The sequence below is a fragment of the Trichoplusia ni genome, chromosome 6, assembly GCF_003590095.1.
Source record: "Trichoplusia ni isolate ovarian cell line Hi5 chromosome 6, tn1, whole genome shotgun sequence".
NCBI classification, from domain to species: Eukaryota; Metazoa; Arthropoda; class Insecta; order Lepidoptera; family Noctuidae; genus Trichoplusia; species Trichoplusia ni.
The window spans coordinates 16,402,856-16,421,589 of NC_039483.1; the positions used below are offsets into that span (position 1 = coordinate 16,402,856).

The window sequence follows — 18,734 nt, forward strand, 5'->3', positions numbered from 1 at the left end:
AAATAATTTTATTTGAAAAAAGTCTAACTTCCGACTAAAATATCAGACACAATGTATTACATTAATATGATACCTATAACGTGTATGCCTAAGGATTGTTATTCTTTGCACTGCTTCAATAAACTTCTCCCCTATTTTTGGATGTCCCTAGACATCATTATTTACAAACATGAATCACACACAACTTCCCAGACTGAATTATATATTAGTCATACAAATGTTTGTCTGGAATACAATATGATCCCACTCAGTGTCAAAATAATCGTACGTCATCATCGCGACGATACAAAAAATATTTAGAATTTTTTTTGAATTAGCTATCTTATTTCGTTTATTTAAATTTTAAAAAGAAATTGGCTATATCGAAATGAATATCGTCACCTCATAAATAAATATGTATGCAAAGAGGTCTAAATTCTTTTTCTTTGTGGTTTATGGTACTAATTTGCAATAGAAAAAAGGTTATTTCGTTATTATTCGTACAAAAAGACAACAATAAACTTTTTCGGACTTAAAGCTGACAAGCCTGTTTTTCAGTTGCAGTATTCGATCATAGGTGATTAAAGAGCTATATTTGTAAACACAGCTGTGAAGAATTAATAACTGATCTTAAAGTTCATTCCGAAGAGACATACGGACTGTCTTGAACTAGTTTTATTCTTAGACCGTTAAACAGGTGGCCAAAATTTTCTCCACTACTATTCATTTGCTTTGGCCAGTTCATCATACGGGCAAAAGTACTAAAATATTCCATAATTTAAATAATAATATTCAAAATCAACAAAATCGGTCCATCCAGTTCATATGCGTTAAACAAACATAAATATACAGTCAAATTGATAACCTCCTTCTTTTTAAAGCCCGCTGAACATGAACTAAAGTAAATAAAAGAAACACAAGGCAGGTTAAATGTAGGTAGATATAATTGGTCGTTGAAAATCGCAAAGGATCTGCAGTACTATCGATCTTCAGCCATTGGAATACTACGAGTATTGTATTAAATTTAGTAGGCAAGTATATTACGCTTAAGGCTCAAAAATATGGTACGTCAACACCAGGTAAGCAGATGAGTACAGGCCAATCTTCCTATAGTAATTTAATCTATACTAATATATAAAGCTGAAGAGTTTGTTTGTTTGTTTGTTTGTTTGTTTGAACGCGCTAATCTCAGGAACTACTGGTTCAAATTGAAAAAATCTTTCTGTGTTGAATAGAGCATTCATCGAGGAAGGTTTTAGGCTATAAACCATCACGCTGCGACTAATAGGAGCGAAGATACAACGAAAAATGTGGAAACAACAGGGAAAATTATTATCTTCGAGGGATTCCATTCAAAAATTACTAACTTATATCATCTAACCACGCGGACGAAGTCGCGGGCAACAGCTAGTTTATAATATTCTGTAAAAAGAAACAGAGCCGTGTAAAAGTAACGCTAAAAACCCTTGTTTATTCATTGTTTCTATGACAATACTTGGTTAAAAGTAATGTAGTCTGATCGAAATAAATGTGATAATAATAGTCGTTAAGAGATGACCAGTCTCTACAGCCGGCATCCGTCCATGACGCATGCATCAGTTTCGCACTAATCTGTAGGAGCACGGTGAGGATACCTATTTAAAACGGAGAGCACAGATTTAAGTCCTTGCATTCCTGTTAGCCTGGTACTTAGAGATTGAGTGGATATTTGCCATAAAAGAAAATACTGGTTATATTTGAAATGATAATGTAGTACTATATTTTGGGATACCTCATGGAGAATGAATTTCATCGATTTAGGTCCTGGTATTTATTTGAATCTGGTGCTTAAAAAAGAGCGATTACATGAAATATTTTTAAAATTAACCTTAATGTATAAAAATTAAGGATAGGCTGAATTGGTTGATTGGTTCTATCTTTTTCTGAGGTTGATTAAAAATACAACAATATTATATTCTCCTCACTGAGTTTTAAAATATTAAAATAATAGCGTATTTTTACTGTCCACACAGTCATACGCACGACCTAGATTCTTTTATGTGCAATATCCTAGTAGAAAGAAAATATTTTATTAGAAAAGAAAAAGATAAAAGTTTTGAAAAATCCGCACTAACCACAAGTATTTACGAAAAAGTTACTTTAACGTAAAGTATCAACGCATTTATTTTTCTATATAAACTGATTTATTTTGACACAGAATTCAATTGGCCTGGTCAAAATAAATTGTAAGGAAACACGTTTTAATGCATTTAAATAGTCCTTAAACAGTACTGCTACGCTGTTAATGGAATTTCCAATGTTCAAATAAATAAACAACAATTGAGAAAAGTCGGTAAAAAGTATTTTTGAATATTAACGTAATGTTAATAAATGCAAATCAATTAGAACTACATAAAACTGTTAAGATTTTTTAGCAGCCTGAAACTATGCTAAATTAAATTTAAGCTCAATCCAGTACTTATTACATTTTTTAATTAAATATCAATGTCAATAAATTTTCAACCAGTAGCGGAATCTGAAACTACTCTTACAAACTGAAAGAATTTTCTTTATCTAAATTCTTAAAAATATGTTATTCATACGTCGATTTCCAATTTATTACTGAATACACGTCACATAACACTCCGAAAGTAATTAGGAAAAGTAGACGAATTGTTGAGTTGAGTTTTCCCGAACACGAATTTTCACGAAAACCTAATTCTCAATTTCGGCCGAAAATTCCCACCCGCATAATAGGAAATAAACATTATTGTTACTAAAAGCAAATAAATAACGATTTAAAATACAAGTAACGGACTTACCAGAGTATTTTCGAACGCAACAACGTCGGCACGAACGCTGAACTAAACCAAAGCTGAACCGGGTCCGTGCGTTTAGGACGGCGCTTTACACAGCACTGCGGCGTATCGACCGACTCTACACATAAAATAAGCGCATAGCACGCGATGTAACAGACATAAGTAGTAACCAGTCCCTAAGATATTGTGTCGTCCTACTTCACTTACATTACTTTCATTGTTACCTGGGCTAATTAAATATATTTGCGATTATTTTGTAAAAAGTGTTTATTTCACGCCGGAGGATCGGCAGAGAGACTCGACGGCGCGAGACGGTGTCGGCGGATTTGAGGAAACAAAACTTCTTGCTTGCCATGCAGTCATAATTTTTGGCTACATATTGTACCTGGTATAAAAATACCAAGTCAAAAGATTACTTGGGCATTTTCATCTTAGAAAAATTTGACACATTTTAGACTACGTTTTATATAATTAAAATATTACTGATGTCATTATATACATTGTCATTTGTTGGCAGACCTTAAACTCTATGGTTGAACTCGGCGGTAAATAATTGGCCAACCCCTTTGATGTCAACGCGACTGTGTCATGCGTGTCATGCAAGCTAAATCAAGGTTTGTGTTGAAGGAATGGACAGTCGTCTATCAGAGAACTAGTAGAGAATAAGGAAAAGTTTCCAGATATTTCTATCACATTTGCTTATAGCCCTATACATCACTGCTTGGCATAGTCCTCCTTAACTGACTGCTTTGGTTTACGATTTTTCAGTCTGTCTCTTTTTTGACATATAAGTTCAACTCTTTTAAAAAAAAATCATTTTCATTTCTTCAAGTAAGTAATCATGAAATTACCAAAAACATTAATAATTAGAAATAACGTCATGCAAAAATAGATCATGTATAGCGGTTCCTAAAAAAAATAATATAGGTTTTTCCGAGCTGGGTGCGCCGGATGCACTCTGATATCGATCAGGGGAGGCGTTTAACTTAATTGACATTTTTATACCTCGGGACTTACTGCTGCCTCCTGAAGCAAGTCTATTGCATTCGACGCGAGATCGTGCTCGAGCTACGTGCACAGTGTGAAGCGGCAATTTTTCTAGAACTGTACCTAATCTGATTTTTAGAGGTTGGTGGTAGTCAGTAAAGGGAATAAAGAACTATTCTATGTCTTAATTATTTTAAGAGGTTTTTAAATTTTTAAACTATACCTAGTCGTGCAAGCGAAGAACTGGATTTAATCCGAGGGAAATTAATGGTCGAAATTCGAAAAAGTTTCAATTAGTGCAATACTTTCAGAATTTAAATAATTGTTAAATTCACTGTCAATTCTTAAAACGTTTTGTGATTTTTCCTACTTTCTACACAAAAAATTAAATATCTTTTGCTATTTAGGTGGCTAAGCTATAACCGCATAAGTGTTTCGATCACAGGTTAAGCTATGCTTGACGCGGTTGGTCTGTAGATGGGTGACCATCTCGTTATGACCATCTTTGTCATAACGAGTTCCTCCGTCTTTCGGAAGGCACGTTAAATTGTGGGTCCCGGCTGTTATTCCTACATCTTTGACAGTCGTTACAGGTAGTCAGAAGCTCGAAATAGTCTGACAGCCAGTCTAACCAAGGGGTATCGTGTTGCCCAGGTAACTGGGTTAAGGAGGTCAGATAGGCAGTCGCTCCTTGTAAAACACTGGTACTTAGCTGAAACCGGTTGGACTGGTAGCCGATCCCAACATAGTTGGGAAAAGGCTAGGCCAATGTTTTAGGTAACCTTATATATTTAAAACAATCTCCCGGAATCATAATAATTATTTACTTTAAGTATAACAGTTTAGTCTTGGTTTCGGGCCGCCTAAACATCTTTCAAATTTTTCACATTTGTCAGTTTTTCATGTTGTTTGTCATACTTAACCAGACGTAATGGTTATACGGCAGTGGTGATTTAGTTCCATTTAAGGTCACGAGCACCGTAGCCTTAATCTATTCCCTTTAACATTTGATACACCCTTGTATGGAATCGCTATCATTATTATCTTTTCCACTTTAAAGCCGTTTTAGACGCTGCGAGAAATAACATGAAAGTTGCGGTACATTGACGTCGATGGTCTGTCACTTCTGTTGCTATTGCAGTTTCACCAAGAAATGTATTGTAACGTGTATGACATTTCTCGCATCGTCTAAATAAGCCTTTATTCTCTGTTGTCAACTGTTTGTATGGAGATAGACACTAGGAGGCTAAAATTGTTGATTATGGAGGTACATTAAAGGTACCACTTTTGTTAGGTCTCTTCATCTAAACTTAATTCCTGTATCCACTATAGCTGCAACTACGACTCTCAAACTAACCTTTCCTAATGAATACAACTCTCTTTAACCTTGATTACAATACAATACATTTAAGTCCTGAAACAAGAACGATAGACTATTAAAATAGATGCATAGTAAAGTATTTTTGCAAACATACTGTTTTGTCCTGAATGAGGCATTTCTCCAAAACTTTTACTCATTTAGAAAATGCGTATGAATTGCGTTGGTATTTAATTTTATTTTGATATATTAGAAGGAACTTCACATCAGTGGATTACAAAAATCAACTTAAGTTCTTAAAATAATACTGTCAAAAAGAAATAAAAGATTTTCATTTATTTTTGGTTGAGTCGGACTGGATAGTCAGCGCTATCTTTTTGACAGGTCATTGTGAGTGGGCGGGAAAGTTGATTTCTGCTTTTAGACACTTATTTTTATAATCTGAATGGAAGTTTTTAGAAGCAATTAACGAGTATTAGGTTGATGTTGTCGCATAGAATTATTTGTATTGAATGTATATTTTCATAAGTATATGCTGAGTTAATCGTGTTCTCATGATCAAAGCAAACGCTTTTTTAGTTCTTATTTTTTTTATTTTAGATCTTGTATTATAAAATCAGTAAGAATAATTACTATAATACATTATTTCAAAAGCTATAAATTTATCTAGTGAAATGGTCAACTTTTACAGACTCGTAAACTTGAATTTTGCCGATCGCCTTACCCTCGATAGCATTTTTTTCTTTCGATTAATTTCATGTTACAAACTTTCAAAAAATCCTTATTCAAAAAATAGATCGCGCAATAGAGGAATTTAATCCTTGCGTCGTGGGGGTTTCATAATCACCATCACAACCAGACTAAAAATTCGTGGATAACACAAATGCTTGTCCTACGCGGGGATCGAACCGACTACACGTCGCGCACAGTCAAGTGGGTGTGGAGACCTTTGACACTCGGCGATACGTGCAGACCAAAACGATACTTTATAATCATTTCAAATAAATTAGACTCATAATAAGATATTTTACCTTATAACTGACTGAGTACTTGAAAAATAATTTAGTATAAAATATAACTATTGTTTTTTTTTCTATCTTGTTTTAAGCTTATCATAACAGTTTATCATCATCATCATCATCTCAGCCTATAGCAGTCCACTGTTGGACATAGGCCTCTCCATAATTTCTAACAGTTTCTATTTTTCATCATAGCAGTTACTCGATGAATAAACAAAAAACATACTAAATCAACCTTTAAAGTGAATAATTACTTCATCGTAGTTCACTAAAAGTGGACCAAATCATGTAGGTATACGTATATACCAATATAACGTTAATTACCAGTAATCAGAACTGGAAATACCCTTGCCATCGCTCAATGGAACTCGGACAACACACCCTCAGACACCCTACTTGCATAGTTCATGAGATTGCGTGACTCACACAATTTAAATATGGTTATGTAATTGATTGAAATCGGACGTTTCGTTACCTGTTATGCAAGAGGGATTTGTATTGTTCTACTTGCACGCTAAGCTTAAGTGTAGAATTAATGAGAATTTGACGTAGCTCAGTTTATATGGCCTTTAGTATTTCTTACAATATTGTGTATAATAATACCAGCTTAAATATATTCCACTGCTGGGCATTTCTTTTTTTGCGGGAAAGGTTTACAGCACTGATCATTCGCAACGGATTAACGATTTCAGATTATAATATTAAAAAATAACTATATGATAGTGTATTTAATTCGTAACTTATATTTTCAGTACCTATTGTACTTTTCTATGAAGGCTCTTCAGTCTTTGTCTTTGCTGAGGCGAAAGGGTAAACAGACAAAAATAAAACTGTCGTTCATGACAAAGTGGTTTCCTATTTTGGAATGGAAAACCACTTACTTAATTTTAGTACTAAATTGAAATAGGCCGTGTATTTCGTTTCTATCAGCTGTTTTTTATCATTTTTTGAGCTACGCCGCTGCCAAGTGGAGAATGAGTTTGAGCTGCCATCTATCGGGAAGTAAAACAAATTTTTGTTTTAGTTTGGAATTTTTTATTCAAAATTTCCATATTTCAATATTCCATGTTATAATAACATTGGCAAGGTGAAGTGATGATGTGGCGCAAGATGGCCAGCAGTAGCTGGATGCGAGCTGCTGATGATAGACCTTGATGGCGTGCAATTAGGGAGGCCAGTCTCACTTGTCCAGCAGTGGACGAATATGGACTGATGATGATCCTCTCCATGATAAAAACGTTCACCTTTACAAATAATAATCGCTTCTTATCTTTGTGTTAAAATGACTAACCTTGTTAGATTCTACTCTGTCCTTAGGTGCAGGTTATCCAATATCCAAATGCTCAATTCTAAATTAAATTATCCGAGAATAAACCAATAATTTTATTCTTTCAAACGCGTAATGACCTCTTAGCAACTTGTAACGATAAATGTAGTCACCTTATTATTATTTGATGGCATCCTTTGAAGATTGATTGGATTGGGCCTGCACGGAAAACTATCACGCGAGCCTTAACTTGCATATTATGTTACCGCCACAATATTATAGTAATGAACTCTTTGCACTCGTCAACTCTTGGCTTGATTAAGTTAGTTCGAGACAAAAATCACAGATGGCGCTGTTTTCAGTTAAACGATTTCGTATTAAATAGTAGGTCATTTTGGGGCAATTTTTCACTTTATTATTTATTTATGTTATTTAAGATTAAAATCAGAACATAATTCATATTTAATCAGGTAAGCAAAAAGGTATCTGTTTGTTTTATTTATCGCGTAAACTTACCTAAAAATATTTTATTTTAATTCGCTAGTTCTTGTTCAAGTAATGTAGATGGCGTTCATAACACGTGATAAAAATCAAGTTGAGTTGTAAATGAAAGAAGGTATTTACTTTTTTTACCAGTTCGGATGTTGTAACTACCGATTGAGCATTAAAATAGAGCAAACTCAAAATAAATCCTCGTCTTTAATCTGATAATCTAATAATGTCAATTTAATCAATCAATCAATAACTTGATTGCATTCCATAATGTGTACATAGCTGGTGGGTAAAATTAAGAAAAACAATTATGGACCCTTACGTCTCTAATAAGCATTTTTGCTTTGGAACTGTCATGTTGCGGTCCTTTGAACGATTCTGATTACTATTTCTAAATTCTTTAACCTTTTTTTATTATAATTTTGTCTAAAACGATGACAACCCAGGATCCGCCATTGATAAATTGATACCTTCAAAATTTTTCATCGATCCAGAAAAGCAGTCTTTGGGAGCTTGGGATTAACAGGAATATAATAAAACTTCATTGTAGTCTTAATTTAATTATATAAGTAGCTTAATTATTGATATCAATATAAGTACGTACAATAGATTACTAATTTCCATATTATGATTCAAAGATACTGCATCTTATAATATTAATAACACCTAATAGGAAGCTTCATTAGGCTTAATTTAATTATATTTCTCCATTGCCTTTAATCAATTCATGTAATACACCGAACTGTTATTTTGTGATACCAACTACAATGTACGTACTATTTATTATTCATTACATTTACGTTAACTAATTATAAATTATTTTGTCTGTCACTAATTATTATTCGTTTTTAAACTGTTTATGACCATTCGTTTTACTTTTAACACTAGCAAAAGTTGTACTTTCCATATTGTAGTCAATATTACCATTATTACTTTCTAAATAGTCTGATGCATTATCTTGATTAAAACCTTGAATTGTTTCGTTGTTATTATTATTAGTCTCGGTTTTATTGCCAGCATCGACTTTGTCTTGTTGGGGTTTTGGATTTTTGACGTACGTTTTGATGTAAAAGTCGACGAAGAGTACCAGCATGAATAAGTTTTGTGGTAAGAAGAGCGCGCTGGTCCATCGCGGATACTCACAGTCAGTTTTAAAAACAATTACTGACATGTGAGCTACCAGCAAGAAGAATTGTATCTGAAAAATAAATTGTGGTCATAAGTTCGTATGTACGCTCCACGTGCCATGCTAATGTATGTAAAGTAGATAATAACATGATTGTCTACAAAACGTACTGAAAAGTGGATAAATGACTGTTACTGTGGCAAGATTGTTAGCAAATCATGCCATTGCTAACATCATCACATATATTCTAACTATAGTCGCTTCTTTTAAAATATGAGCATAGATCCACCTTGTACAATAAATTGTGAGTTGGTAATATCAGATTCCAATATATGAAATTTAAGCTGCTTTATAATGTTGTCCTTCAACTTATACCAAGTAACGATTGTTTGAATGAATTCAATCTTGCAACACTTATTGCTCAAATAAAAGATTAACAACATGACTGCACGGATGACCGAGTGGTGTCCAGGCCAAAACCAGCATTTGTGTGATTTATACAGAAATCCTTATTCTGAGTCTAGGTACCTATCTTTGGGCATGTGATTTGAATGTTTGTGAAACCCCAGCGGCACAAGGAAACTAAAAAATATCTTAGAAACCATTGTCAACACTTACGATTTGCAACTGCGTAACGAATTTCTTGATCCAAATAGCTTTTTTGATGCTCGGTACTATTACTGTCAGTAAGTAGTAACTGTACATGAAAACATGTACAAATGAGTTGATAACACCAACCATCGACCCGTGGCCACCTGGGAAATTATAAACACGTTTAAAGTATAATGGATACGATGGAGGAATGCGATGGACTTACTGCTAACTAATGGAATACCTATATATTATTACGTCTTTTATGAATGTCTGTAAAATGCTTGTTTGGAATAAAACCTTTTCATTTTTGAAGATATACCAAAATGTCAGTCTTGGTTTCGCATCTCTATAGTTTGGTACTTAAGTTTCACAATTTATTGAATTCAATTTGGCTTAGACCATAGAAATCTAAATAACAAGGTAATAGAAATGGCATACACCGCGGCGATCTATCGAAACGCATGTCGCCGGTGGGCGGGGCTTCAACACATTTACAGCTAATAACTACGCAATCACGCAAACATTAACATCGAGAAGACCAAGCAAACAACACTAGGCCGTACGTCTAATGCAATAAGGTTGACTTTGTCGTTGTATGGATTCACTAACTCACACAGTCATTGCATTTTTTTGCATTAGTTGTAGTGATTACGTAAACTACACTAGGGATTGACTACGGATCCGAAATATAATGAAAGACGAAATTATGAGTGATAATGTTTTTTGTTGTATTCTTCTATGGATTACATTATAATATGTACCTACTTACAAAAAAAAAATTCGCTAATTGTCGGTTGACAAAAAAAAATATTATTATTAAATACTTGGTACCTAGGTAGGTTTGGTTTATACGGTGACTTTTTAGTCGTCTTACAAAAGCAGCCCAGTTCATGTATCGAATGACTAGTAAACGTTCATAATAAAAAAATAGGTATTTATGAGATTTGGATAAATTTAAATTGCAATTTTTATTCAATGCTATGCTATATCGCATGGCGTACTTTTTGAAACATTCAGTTGCGAGCGCGGTCCGAGCCGTAAAAATGGAGAGGGGCGCGGGCGGCGGCGGGCGGCAAGTTATCAAGCATGCAACTAATTTCATAGTGTATATTCGGCCTAAGTTGTAGGGTACCAATTTCGTTTACCCGTGGTAGTCATCCACTTGTCTTTTGTATTTATTTGCATCCTGCGGGATTCTGAAATGAAAATATATTAAATAATATGTTCACAAAAACGAACGACTATTAAAATTGTTACTTTTCGTATACAATGTTCATTTTGGATAATTTGTCCGCACTTAACCACATCACTATTTCCGACAGCTTTGTGCGGCCGTACCACTACAAATACGATCGCATTGATAAATATTATTTTTCGTTATACATTTCTCTTTTTACAACGGTGTATTTCTGTAAGTCTCTTACTGCAGAGGCAATGATTAGTAAAGAATGCAATTGTTGCAGGATGGTGCGATATAAATATGGTTTATAATGAAGGTTATGTTTTGAAATTTAATTTTGCAATAACATCAATATTACTGCAATAATTTACTTACCGATAAAATGTTATCTATTTATTTATGTTATTACACGATGCAGATGAATTTCCAGCCTGAGAAACGCCGCAAAACACCATTTTTAGTGGTTCTTGCTGTGACGACGTACCGCGAGCGACTGAGCGTAAGTTCGCGCGCTGGTGTCGTCCAAGACACCAGTGTGGCGACAAGGTCACGCGGCGTTGGCACTTCTATTACCTTGTTATTTAGATTTCTATGGCTTAGACATAGCACAACTGAATACTTTTTACTAAAAAGCAATTTTTCTTTCTACATCTTCATCCGAAAGTTGAAAACTAAATGATTTTTATTTGATATCGAATTTCGAAAAATATATCACACTACTAAGAAAGTTAAAATAAAAACGATGAATACAAAAGGGTTAGAAATTAATTAATATCGTAAACAAAGAATGGTCTTTGCTAACAATTGGTTAAAAAATGGGGCAAATAATGCTTCATCATCTCAGCCTATAGCAGTCCACTGTTGGACATAGGCCTCTCCATAATTTCTCCAGCGCGACCGGTTCGTTGCCACCTGCATCCAACGGGACCCAGCGGTTTTCACCAGTACAATAATGCTTATGATTTAAAATTTGCACGATCGTCGGGAAAAGTTCATGATGAAAGGCCAAAACATGATAGATCACGTCGAGAGATTTAGAAGTCTACAGAGGAGACAATCTCGTCCAGTTTCCAACTACACTGAATAAATCTGAATACAGAATGTTATACGAAGGGTGTCTTAATACAATGACGTTAGTTTAAACAGTAAAAACTTAAATGTTATCAAAATTTGTAATCACTTTTATAAAGAACCTAAAAACAAAGCAACACAATGAATTTTCTAAAGCGTTGGTTAATTATCCGTGGCATAGAATCGGGTCATCTACCGTCTATTCGTTGAACTCTGAACCCCAACATTTTATCGTTCGTTCACTCGAGCCATACTTGTGTTTAGATTGTATTAGTTTTTAAGTTTTATTTCGTACCTAATCATCGTGACTAAACTTCAAATGTACAAGTTGATATACTACAAGTTAAGCTATACTTGATACGGTCGGTTTGTGGACAGGTGACCATTTGTTTCATAACCAGCTCCTTTATATATCAGAAAGCACGTTAAGTTGTGAGTCCCGGCTGTTATGTACACATCTTTGACAGTTACATTATAGCCAGACGCTAGAAACTCTGACAACCAGTCTGAGGGGTATCGTGTTGCCCAGATTACTGGGTTGAGGAGGTCAGATAGGCAGTCACTCCCAGTATAACACTGGTTAGCATCTGGTTAGTTTTGAAGCCGACGCCGTCTGGTTGGGAAAATGCTAGGATGATGATGAAAACCAGACAAGGTAGTCATAGTAATTATGCTCATTATTTTAATTCAGGCTAGCCGTCAATTCTAGTCGGTATTATAAATTAAAATTGCTAATTGTATTATTGTAGCATGGTTAGGTTTCCTAGGTGTCTAGTAAATGTAACAAGAAATTTGCAATTACAAAAAAAAACAAAGATGTTTTTCTATATTATTTCAATAAGAAGCTCAATCAATCAAAAATAATTACTGTCAAAAACGTTATTGTCATTACCATACTTTTATTAGCTTCAACTGTATGTTACATACCGAATCCTTTAGACAAAAAAGTAGCTGGGTGTCATTGCTATCGCATTTTACCTATTCTCAATCCTGACCAACAGGATATTACAGTCCAATAGATATTTTTCAGTCTGAAGGTCTACCACCAAGCAATGTTATTATGGTTGTGGGAGCGTGCCAGCGTAATGCATGGCGTAGAGCAGCATCTTTCTTCTGCACTCACAATACTATCATGCCAGATGTCAGATGTGGCAGCAGGCCCCCCCGACTACAATCTTTTTTAATTATCTCTCTCTTATTAATTTATAAAAATACCGCGTCTCGGCAAACGTAGTGAAGGATATCGTCAGGCAAGTTGGAGTGATGATTTGCGCAAGATGGCTGGTTGGAGCTGGATGTGAGCAGCCGAAGATAAACCTCGATGTCATGCAATTGGAAAGGCATATGTCCAGCAATGGACAAATATGGGCTGATGATAATGATGATCATGATACTCTAATTGTCAACTACCTTATAATTACATAAACAAAAAGCCTTTTGTAAGCCACATCACACAGACAACTGTACAATTGTCAAAACTCTTTTGTTTCCTTACCTGGCAAGTAAGTTGTTGAACCCCATGTCAATAGAACCATTCCAGTGTGGTGGTAGACGTGAAGGAAGGATACTTGGTTGAACTTCTTTCTCAACACGAAGAAAATCTAAAAAGAAAAAATCGTTTTATGTGGATATATTGGTAGAAGTAAATCAAGGCTAATCGCAACGTATCATATTCTATATCTGACTTGAGAATTCTATAGAAGTATTAAACTGATGTACATGCCATAGGCTATAAAAAAAAGTATTTAGGTACCTACCGCCACGTCTTTTAGTTATTTGATTATATTGTGGAAGCGAGGCAGAGCGCTACACCGCGAAGAAATGCAACTCTCTTACACAACTTAGCAATAATATAGGGTATTTGAAAAATCCATTAGGTCCATCAGACAGATTCCCCAAAAAAATTGGATACGTATCTTTCCTTTTATATTGTAACCAAAAAATGAAGGCGATACAATGCAATAAATTCTCGTGTGACGTCACTTACCAGTACGCTTTTTACTAGCAAGTGATGTTTCTAGCCTCCACTACAATAAACTTCATCATATTAAGTGCTATTATTTTTTTTATTTTTTATAATATGGTAGAGGGGATAAAAACTTATTAAGTGTACATAGTGCTTACATATACAGCTACGTACTACATAATATATGTTCCTATGCATTAAAATAAAGTATTAAGTAAATTATAACATTACTTTGTCAGATTCAGTTGTCTGTTGCAATTTGCGTTAAATAATACCGACTACATTGCATACAAATGTTTAGAACATATCCAGCCGACAAACCTTCAGTTAAAAACTATATTATTAAAATGAGAAATTTAAAGCATTCTTATAAAATTGGTAATTAATGCACTATTTACAAAGCATTATTCGAGATATTTTCATCCCTGTCGAAGGCGGGAATTCTGCCTCGTTAAAAGGCGTAAACAAAAATGCAAACATAACTATAAAAAATAAATCAGATGAAAAAGACAGCGACGATAACAGTTTTTAAGCGATTATTTAAATCTAGGTTTTATCTACTTGTCGAAACACTTGATTCATAACGATTACAACGGGATTTGATCCTACGACCTTTACATGGCAGTCCAACGGTCGCAACACTAATTATAATAAAGATATTTAAAGTACGCAGTATTGATTAAAAATAGATTGGTTATTTAAATAAACAAATTTTGTAAGAATGAAGTTTCAACGTCAAAGTCCACTAATACAAAAAAAAGGTGTGTCACAAATGTTGTATTTTGTTTTTACTGTTTGAATCACTTTTGAAGGTGTACCTAATCCTTATAACCGTACTGTCGAATCGTGTAAACTGCTAAAAACGGTCTAGTGCCAGATGGACTCCCGAAGGAGGACTAAATAATCTATACAAACGAACCATAGAAAAACAGATTTATAAAATTGTTCACCGATCAATTTGCAGTTACAATATAAGAAAAAAAAACAAATCTAACTTTTACATTTCATGAAAAATCTCCTGGTGACAGGCTGACAGGCGGAAAGAGAGACGGTAGGTTGCGAGCTTTAGATCATCAAACCCAACATTTAGAATTAGATAAACCAGCTGTTGTTAAGCAATAAACAAAGGACTATGCAAGTTTGAGTGTTAATAATTAAGCGTTAAAAAGAAGTTAAGAAATATTTTTTTACCACAGAAGAACTGAGACAAGAAATTTACATTAAACATTATATAAAACTAGCTGTTCCGGCGAACTACGTACCGCCTAACAGTCGATGATCACAGTGGAGATAAAATATTATGGGTGGACCCTTATCACTTAACGTTATGAAAAATAGATAGTAGCCGATTCTAAGACCTACTGAATACGCATATAAAATTTGGTAAAAATTGGTAAAGCCGTTTCGGAGGAGTACGGTAACTTCAATCGTGATACGGGAATTTTATACATTAGAAGATTAACATTAATATTAAACTTCTCATATTTAAAATGACGCTGACAAAGTCGCGGACAATAGCTAGTTTTCTATATTTATAGAGAAGAAGACGTCAAGCATTGTTCGATAATTTTCTACATTACAGGTCGCTTTGTAGTTCATACATACAAGGTTGTATGAATATAATTATTTCAGGAATTTTATAAAAAAGAATCGTTGATACATTCCACAAGTTTGAATAATAATATCACTACTCAAGACAGCAACGAGTAAGTGGTTTAGTACTGCTGCGATTTATTAATTTAATGGAAGAATTGTTTTTATTTTTCAGTATGTATTTTAAGTGTACATTATATTTCAATTAATTTGTAAATATATTAGTTATTTATAATTTGTGCAAGAATACATATTTACATCCAAATTTACGCATTGCATAGTAGATGCAATCTATACTCTATATACTAATATATAAAGCTGAAGAGTTTGTTTGTTTGTTTGTTTGAACGCGATAATCTCAGGTACTACTGGTCCAAATTGAAAAATTATTTTTGTGTCGAATAGACCATTCATCGAGGAAGGCTTTAGGCTATAAACCATCACGCTGCGACTAATAGGAGGGAAGATACAAAGGAAAATGTGAAAAAAATAGGGCAGGTATAAATCATAATTTACGGGGGCGAAGTCGCAGGCAACAGTTAGTAAGTAATAATTGGAAAATGTTTGTTCATTGAAATTTGTTTTTGCTTCCCAAGGTTTTACTTTAATTATAATCGAGACTAGTTACTTTGGAACTTCACTGAAAAAAACACCTACAGACAGCTGATTTGCCTACCTACCTATGCCACCGATAAATTATACACTATCAAAGATTTAATTTAAAACCATTTCCACAAAATTTTACACGACGATAAAAAGAAGTTACAATCTTGTGACATGGGCAAATTACTTTAAAAGTAACGAAAAAATCAATAGGTTATAATTATAAAACTGTAAATCAAAAGAACTTACCGTATCTAGAAGATCCACAACTTTAAGAAGAAAGTAATAATAAGTCAATCTTGAAACTTCTATTGCTTTTGGTGTAAAAGAGTAATCTATGGGTTCGCAAAACCATTTGTAGTCCCATCCCCATCCAAGGTAAAGTGCCTGAAAAAAAAAAACAAAAAGTATCTAATATAATAAGAATACTAAAAAAAAATCAAAATATCTGAAGATTGGACTTAGTGGACTCCCTTGAGAAAGACCTATGTCTAGCAGACTGACCTGAGCCCAGCATAACGTCTTTTGGAATTTCGTTTTTTACGTTTATCGTATTTTATGCAATGACTGCAATAATTACTGATGACTGTGCACAAAAAGGCATTTTGCTTTTTTCGCAAAAATATTCAAGGTGGTACTGGCTAAAGATGATGATAAAAACTGACAATCCTTAAAATTACCCCTATAGCAAAATATTTCGGATAAATATTATATGTTGGTAAATCGCTTACTTTTATAAATATCAGCACGCAAACCACTACTTGAATTGCATTGTATGCAACCATAATTATGTCTAGATTAAATGGTTTACGATTCTTCATGAACTGAGGTCCCCATTTTAACACGAACATATGGTAAAGCCCGAGCAATGTTACGATTTGGTACGGCTTAGCAGCGAGAAACCATTCCTTTGATCTCGGATCTGAAAGAAACCAAACGTTATTCAGAATAAGTTTTTAGTCCAAATGAATACCTTACCAATGGCAGAAAATAAAATGACGATGCAAATTAAAGAAAACACTATAGTAGAAAATGCAGAGCGAGTATCGGATAAGCATAACTAAGAGTGTTTTTTGGAAACATAGCTATTATAAATTGGTGAAATTTATTTCCAAGCTGTGGACTTTATACTAGAAAACAAAAGAAGTGTTACATTTACCAGAAATCTCCTCAAATAAAAACTGGTATGCATCCCACATCTTCCTAAGTATCATCGCCATTTTCACTTAAAGTCACTGCTACGCCTTCTACGTTTGAATGACTAGCTGCTTTCAAAGCAGTTTCTTTAACTTTTTCTACCTCGGTAGCTTTAAGATAAGAACTTAATATATCTTCAGTTCCAACTACACCACAGGCATTATCATTATCTCATGGACCTCTCAGAATGAACACTATCATACGACTAATACGAAAATAGTTGAATTTAATAAGACAATTGATTCACCGAGGGACTTAAATATATTTACATTTTGATTATTTACGCTTCTATTGTTTGTTAAATTAAATGAATACTAAAGAACAAGTTGGTTATGTTTTTCATAGTATTCGAACAGTCGTTGTTTTATTCTTTTTTGGGGCTTTAGTTCAAATGACTGGCAGTGAGCATAACCAAATAAAACTATTGCTTAGTGTCCATGACGAAAACAAAACATGAATTGACAGATTATATACCTGAGGGTATTATCCCCATAAGATTTTTTGGTTCAGTAAGTATGAAATTAATTAACATTATCGATACATCAGTATAAATAATTGAAATCATTAACATAAATCAAAGTCATTGTATTTTGGAAATCTTTTATTTTGGTCATTGACATTTTAGAAATGATTTGAATAACAACATCGACCTGTAACGGGCCCAGACAAAGGCCTCATGTGTTATTTTTAAATTTTATATAAAATTATCATTAAATGTTTTTGTGCATCGCAGTAATTTAAGTTTTAATTAGGTTCTGCCCGTTTTTGTCATTGGGAACTAAAATCTGATGGTCGTTAGCTATTTCTTGTCACTGGCTTACTTGTCTCGCGACGTCATCCTTGATTTTCTTACGTTAAGTATTGGATCCTTTATAAGAATTTTATAAAGTCATTAATCATGAGCTGAGCCGCTGGGGTCGGAAGTCAAACGCCGCTGCGTCACCTCATGATTAAATATTTCTGTTTGGTCTAAAACTAGTCGGGCAATCCCGATAAATATGCGTGAATAAACCGTGTCATTTAAGTGTGAATCATCCTCACGAAAGTTAGTATGAAAAAGCAAAATTTAATAAAGCAAAGTCTTATAATAATTATATTAAGGTGAGATGAAGCCCAAACCACGCAGGTGTCCTTAATTAATGTAGTAGGCTTTCATATTTTCTCCGGCTGGAGTCTTGTAAACATTCGTCAATTAGTCATACCTTGCAGTCAGGCGAATTGCAGGGATCACGTAAAAAAGACTGTAGAGTGGCAATACAGGTTGTGAGTACGCCTTAAGCCGCAGTGATAGGTATATAATTTATGAACGTACGACTTTGAAAATGTTTCTTTTCAACCTAGACTATTGAGGAGTTGCAGCTTCCATCATCAAATTAACCACATGAATAATAGTATGCTGCTTGGGATTTTTAAATTTGTGACGTTACAACAAAATATTCCCAGTTTGTTTATGTTTGTATAGCCAATAAACAAATCAATTTGTGCAATTATTTGCGGTTAAAAAAATACTTTTCAACATTATGCCTTTATTCAAAATCTGTAGC

General features: G+C 34.0%; 2 protein-coding genes across 2 annotated transcripts in view; both read right to left on the reverse strand.

Moving 5' to 3' along the window:
* The window catches only part of LOC113495285 (elongation of very long chain fatty acids protein 7-like), a 42,424-nt gene extending 39,132 nt beyond the window's left edge, over positions 1-3,292 (reverse strand). The window contains exon 1 of the mRNA XM_026873954.1: positions 2,781-3,292. The gene's annotated coding sequence lies outside the window, so the exon portion shown is untranslated. The remainder of the gene's footprint in view (positions 1-2,780) is intronic.
* A 5,108-nt stretch (positions 3,293-8,400) lies between these two features.
* LOC113495287 (elongation of very long chain fatty acids protein 7-like) lies at positions 8,401-18,189 on the reverse strand. Its single transcript, XM_026873955.1, has 6 exons — positions 17,153-18,189; positions 16,725-16,915; positions 16,243-16,380; positions 13,327-13,432; positions 9,605-9,741; positions 8,401-9,058 (listed from the first exon to the last, which is right to left on the reverse strand). The coding sequence occupies exons 1-6, from the start codon at positions 17,211-17,213 to the stop codon at positions 8,699-8,701; spliced, it is 993 nt and encodes a 330-aa protein (XP_026729756.1). The 5' UTR covers positions 17,214-18,189; the 3' UTR covers positions 8,401-8,698.
* Between the last annotated feature and the right edge of the window lie 545 nt (positions 18,190-18,734).

What these genes read in the sequence shown, in the direction of transcription:
- LOC113495287 (XM_026873955.1), bottom strand. Translation starts at nt 17,213, where the DNA reads ATGGCGATGATACTTAGGAAGATGTGGGATGCATACCAGTTTTTATTT. An exon ending in TTTATTTGAGGAGATTTCTG is followed by an intron (nt 16,916 to 17,152) that starts GTAAATGTAACA and finishes GGTTTCTTTCAG; the next exon opens with ATCCGAGATCAAAGGAATGG. An exon ending in TCGTTACGCAGTTGCAAATC is followed by an intron (nt 9,059 to 9,604) that starts GTAAGTGTTGAC and finishes TTTATTTTTCAG; the next exon opens with ATACAATTCTTCTTGCTGGT.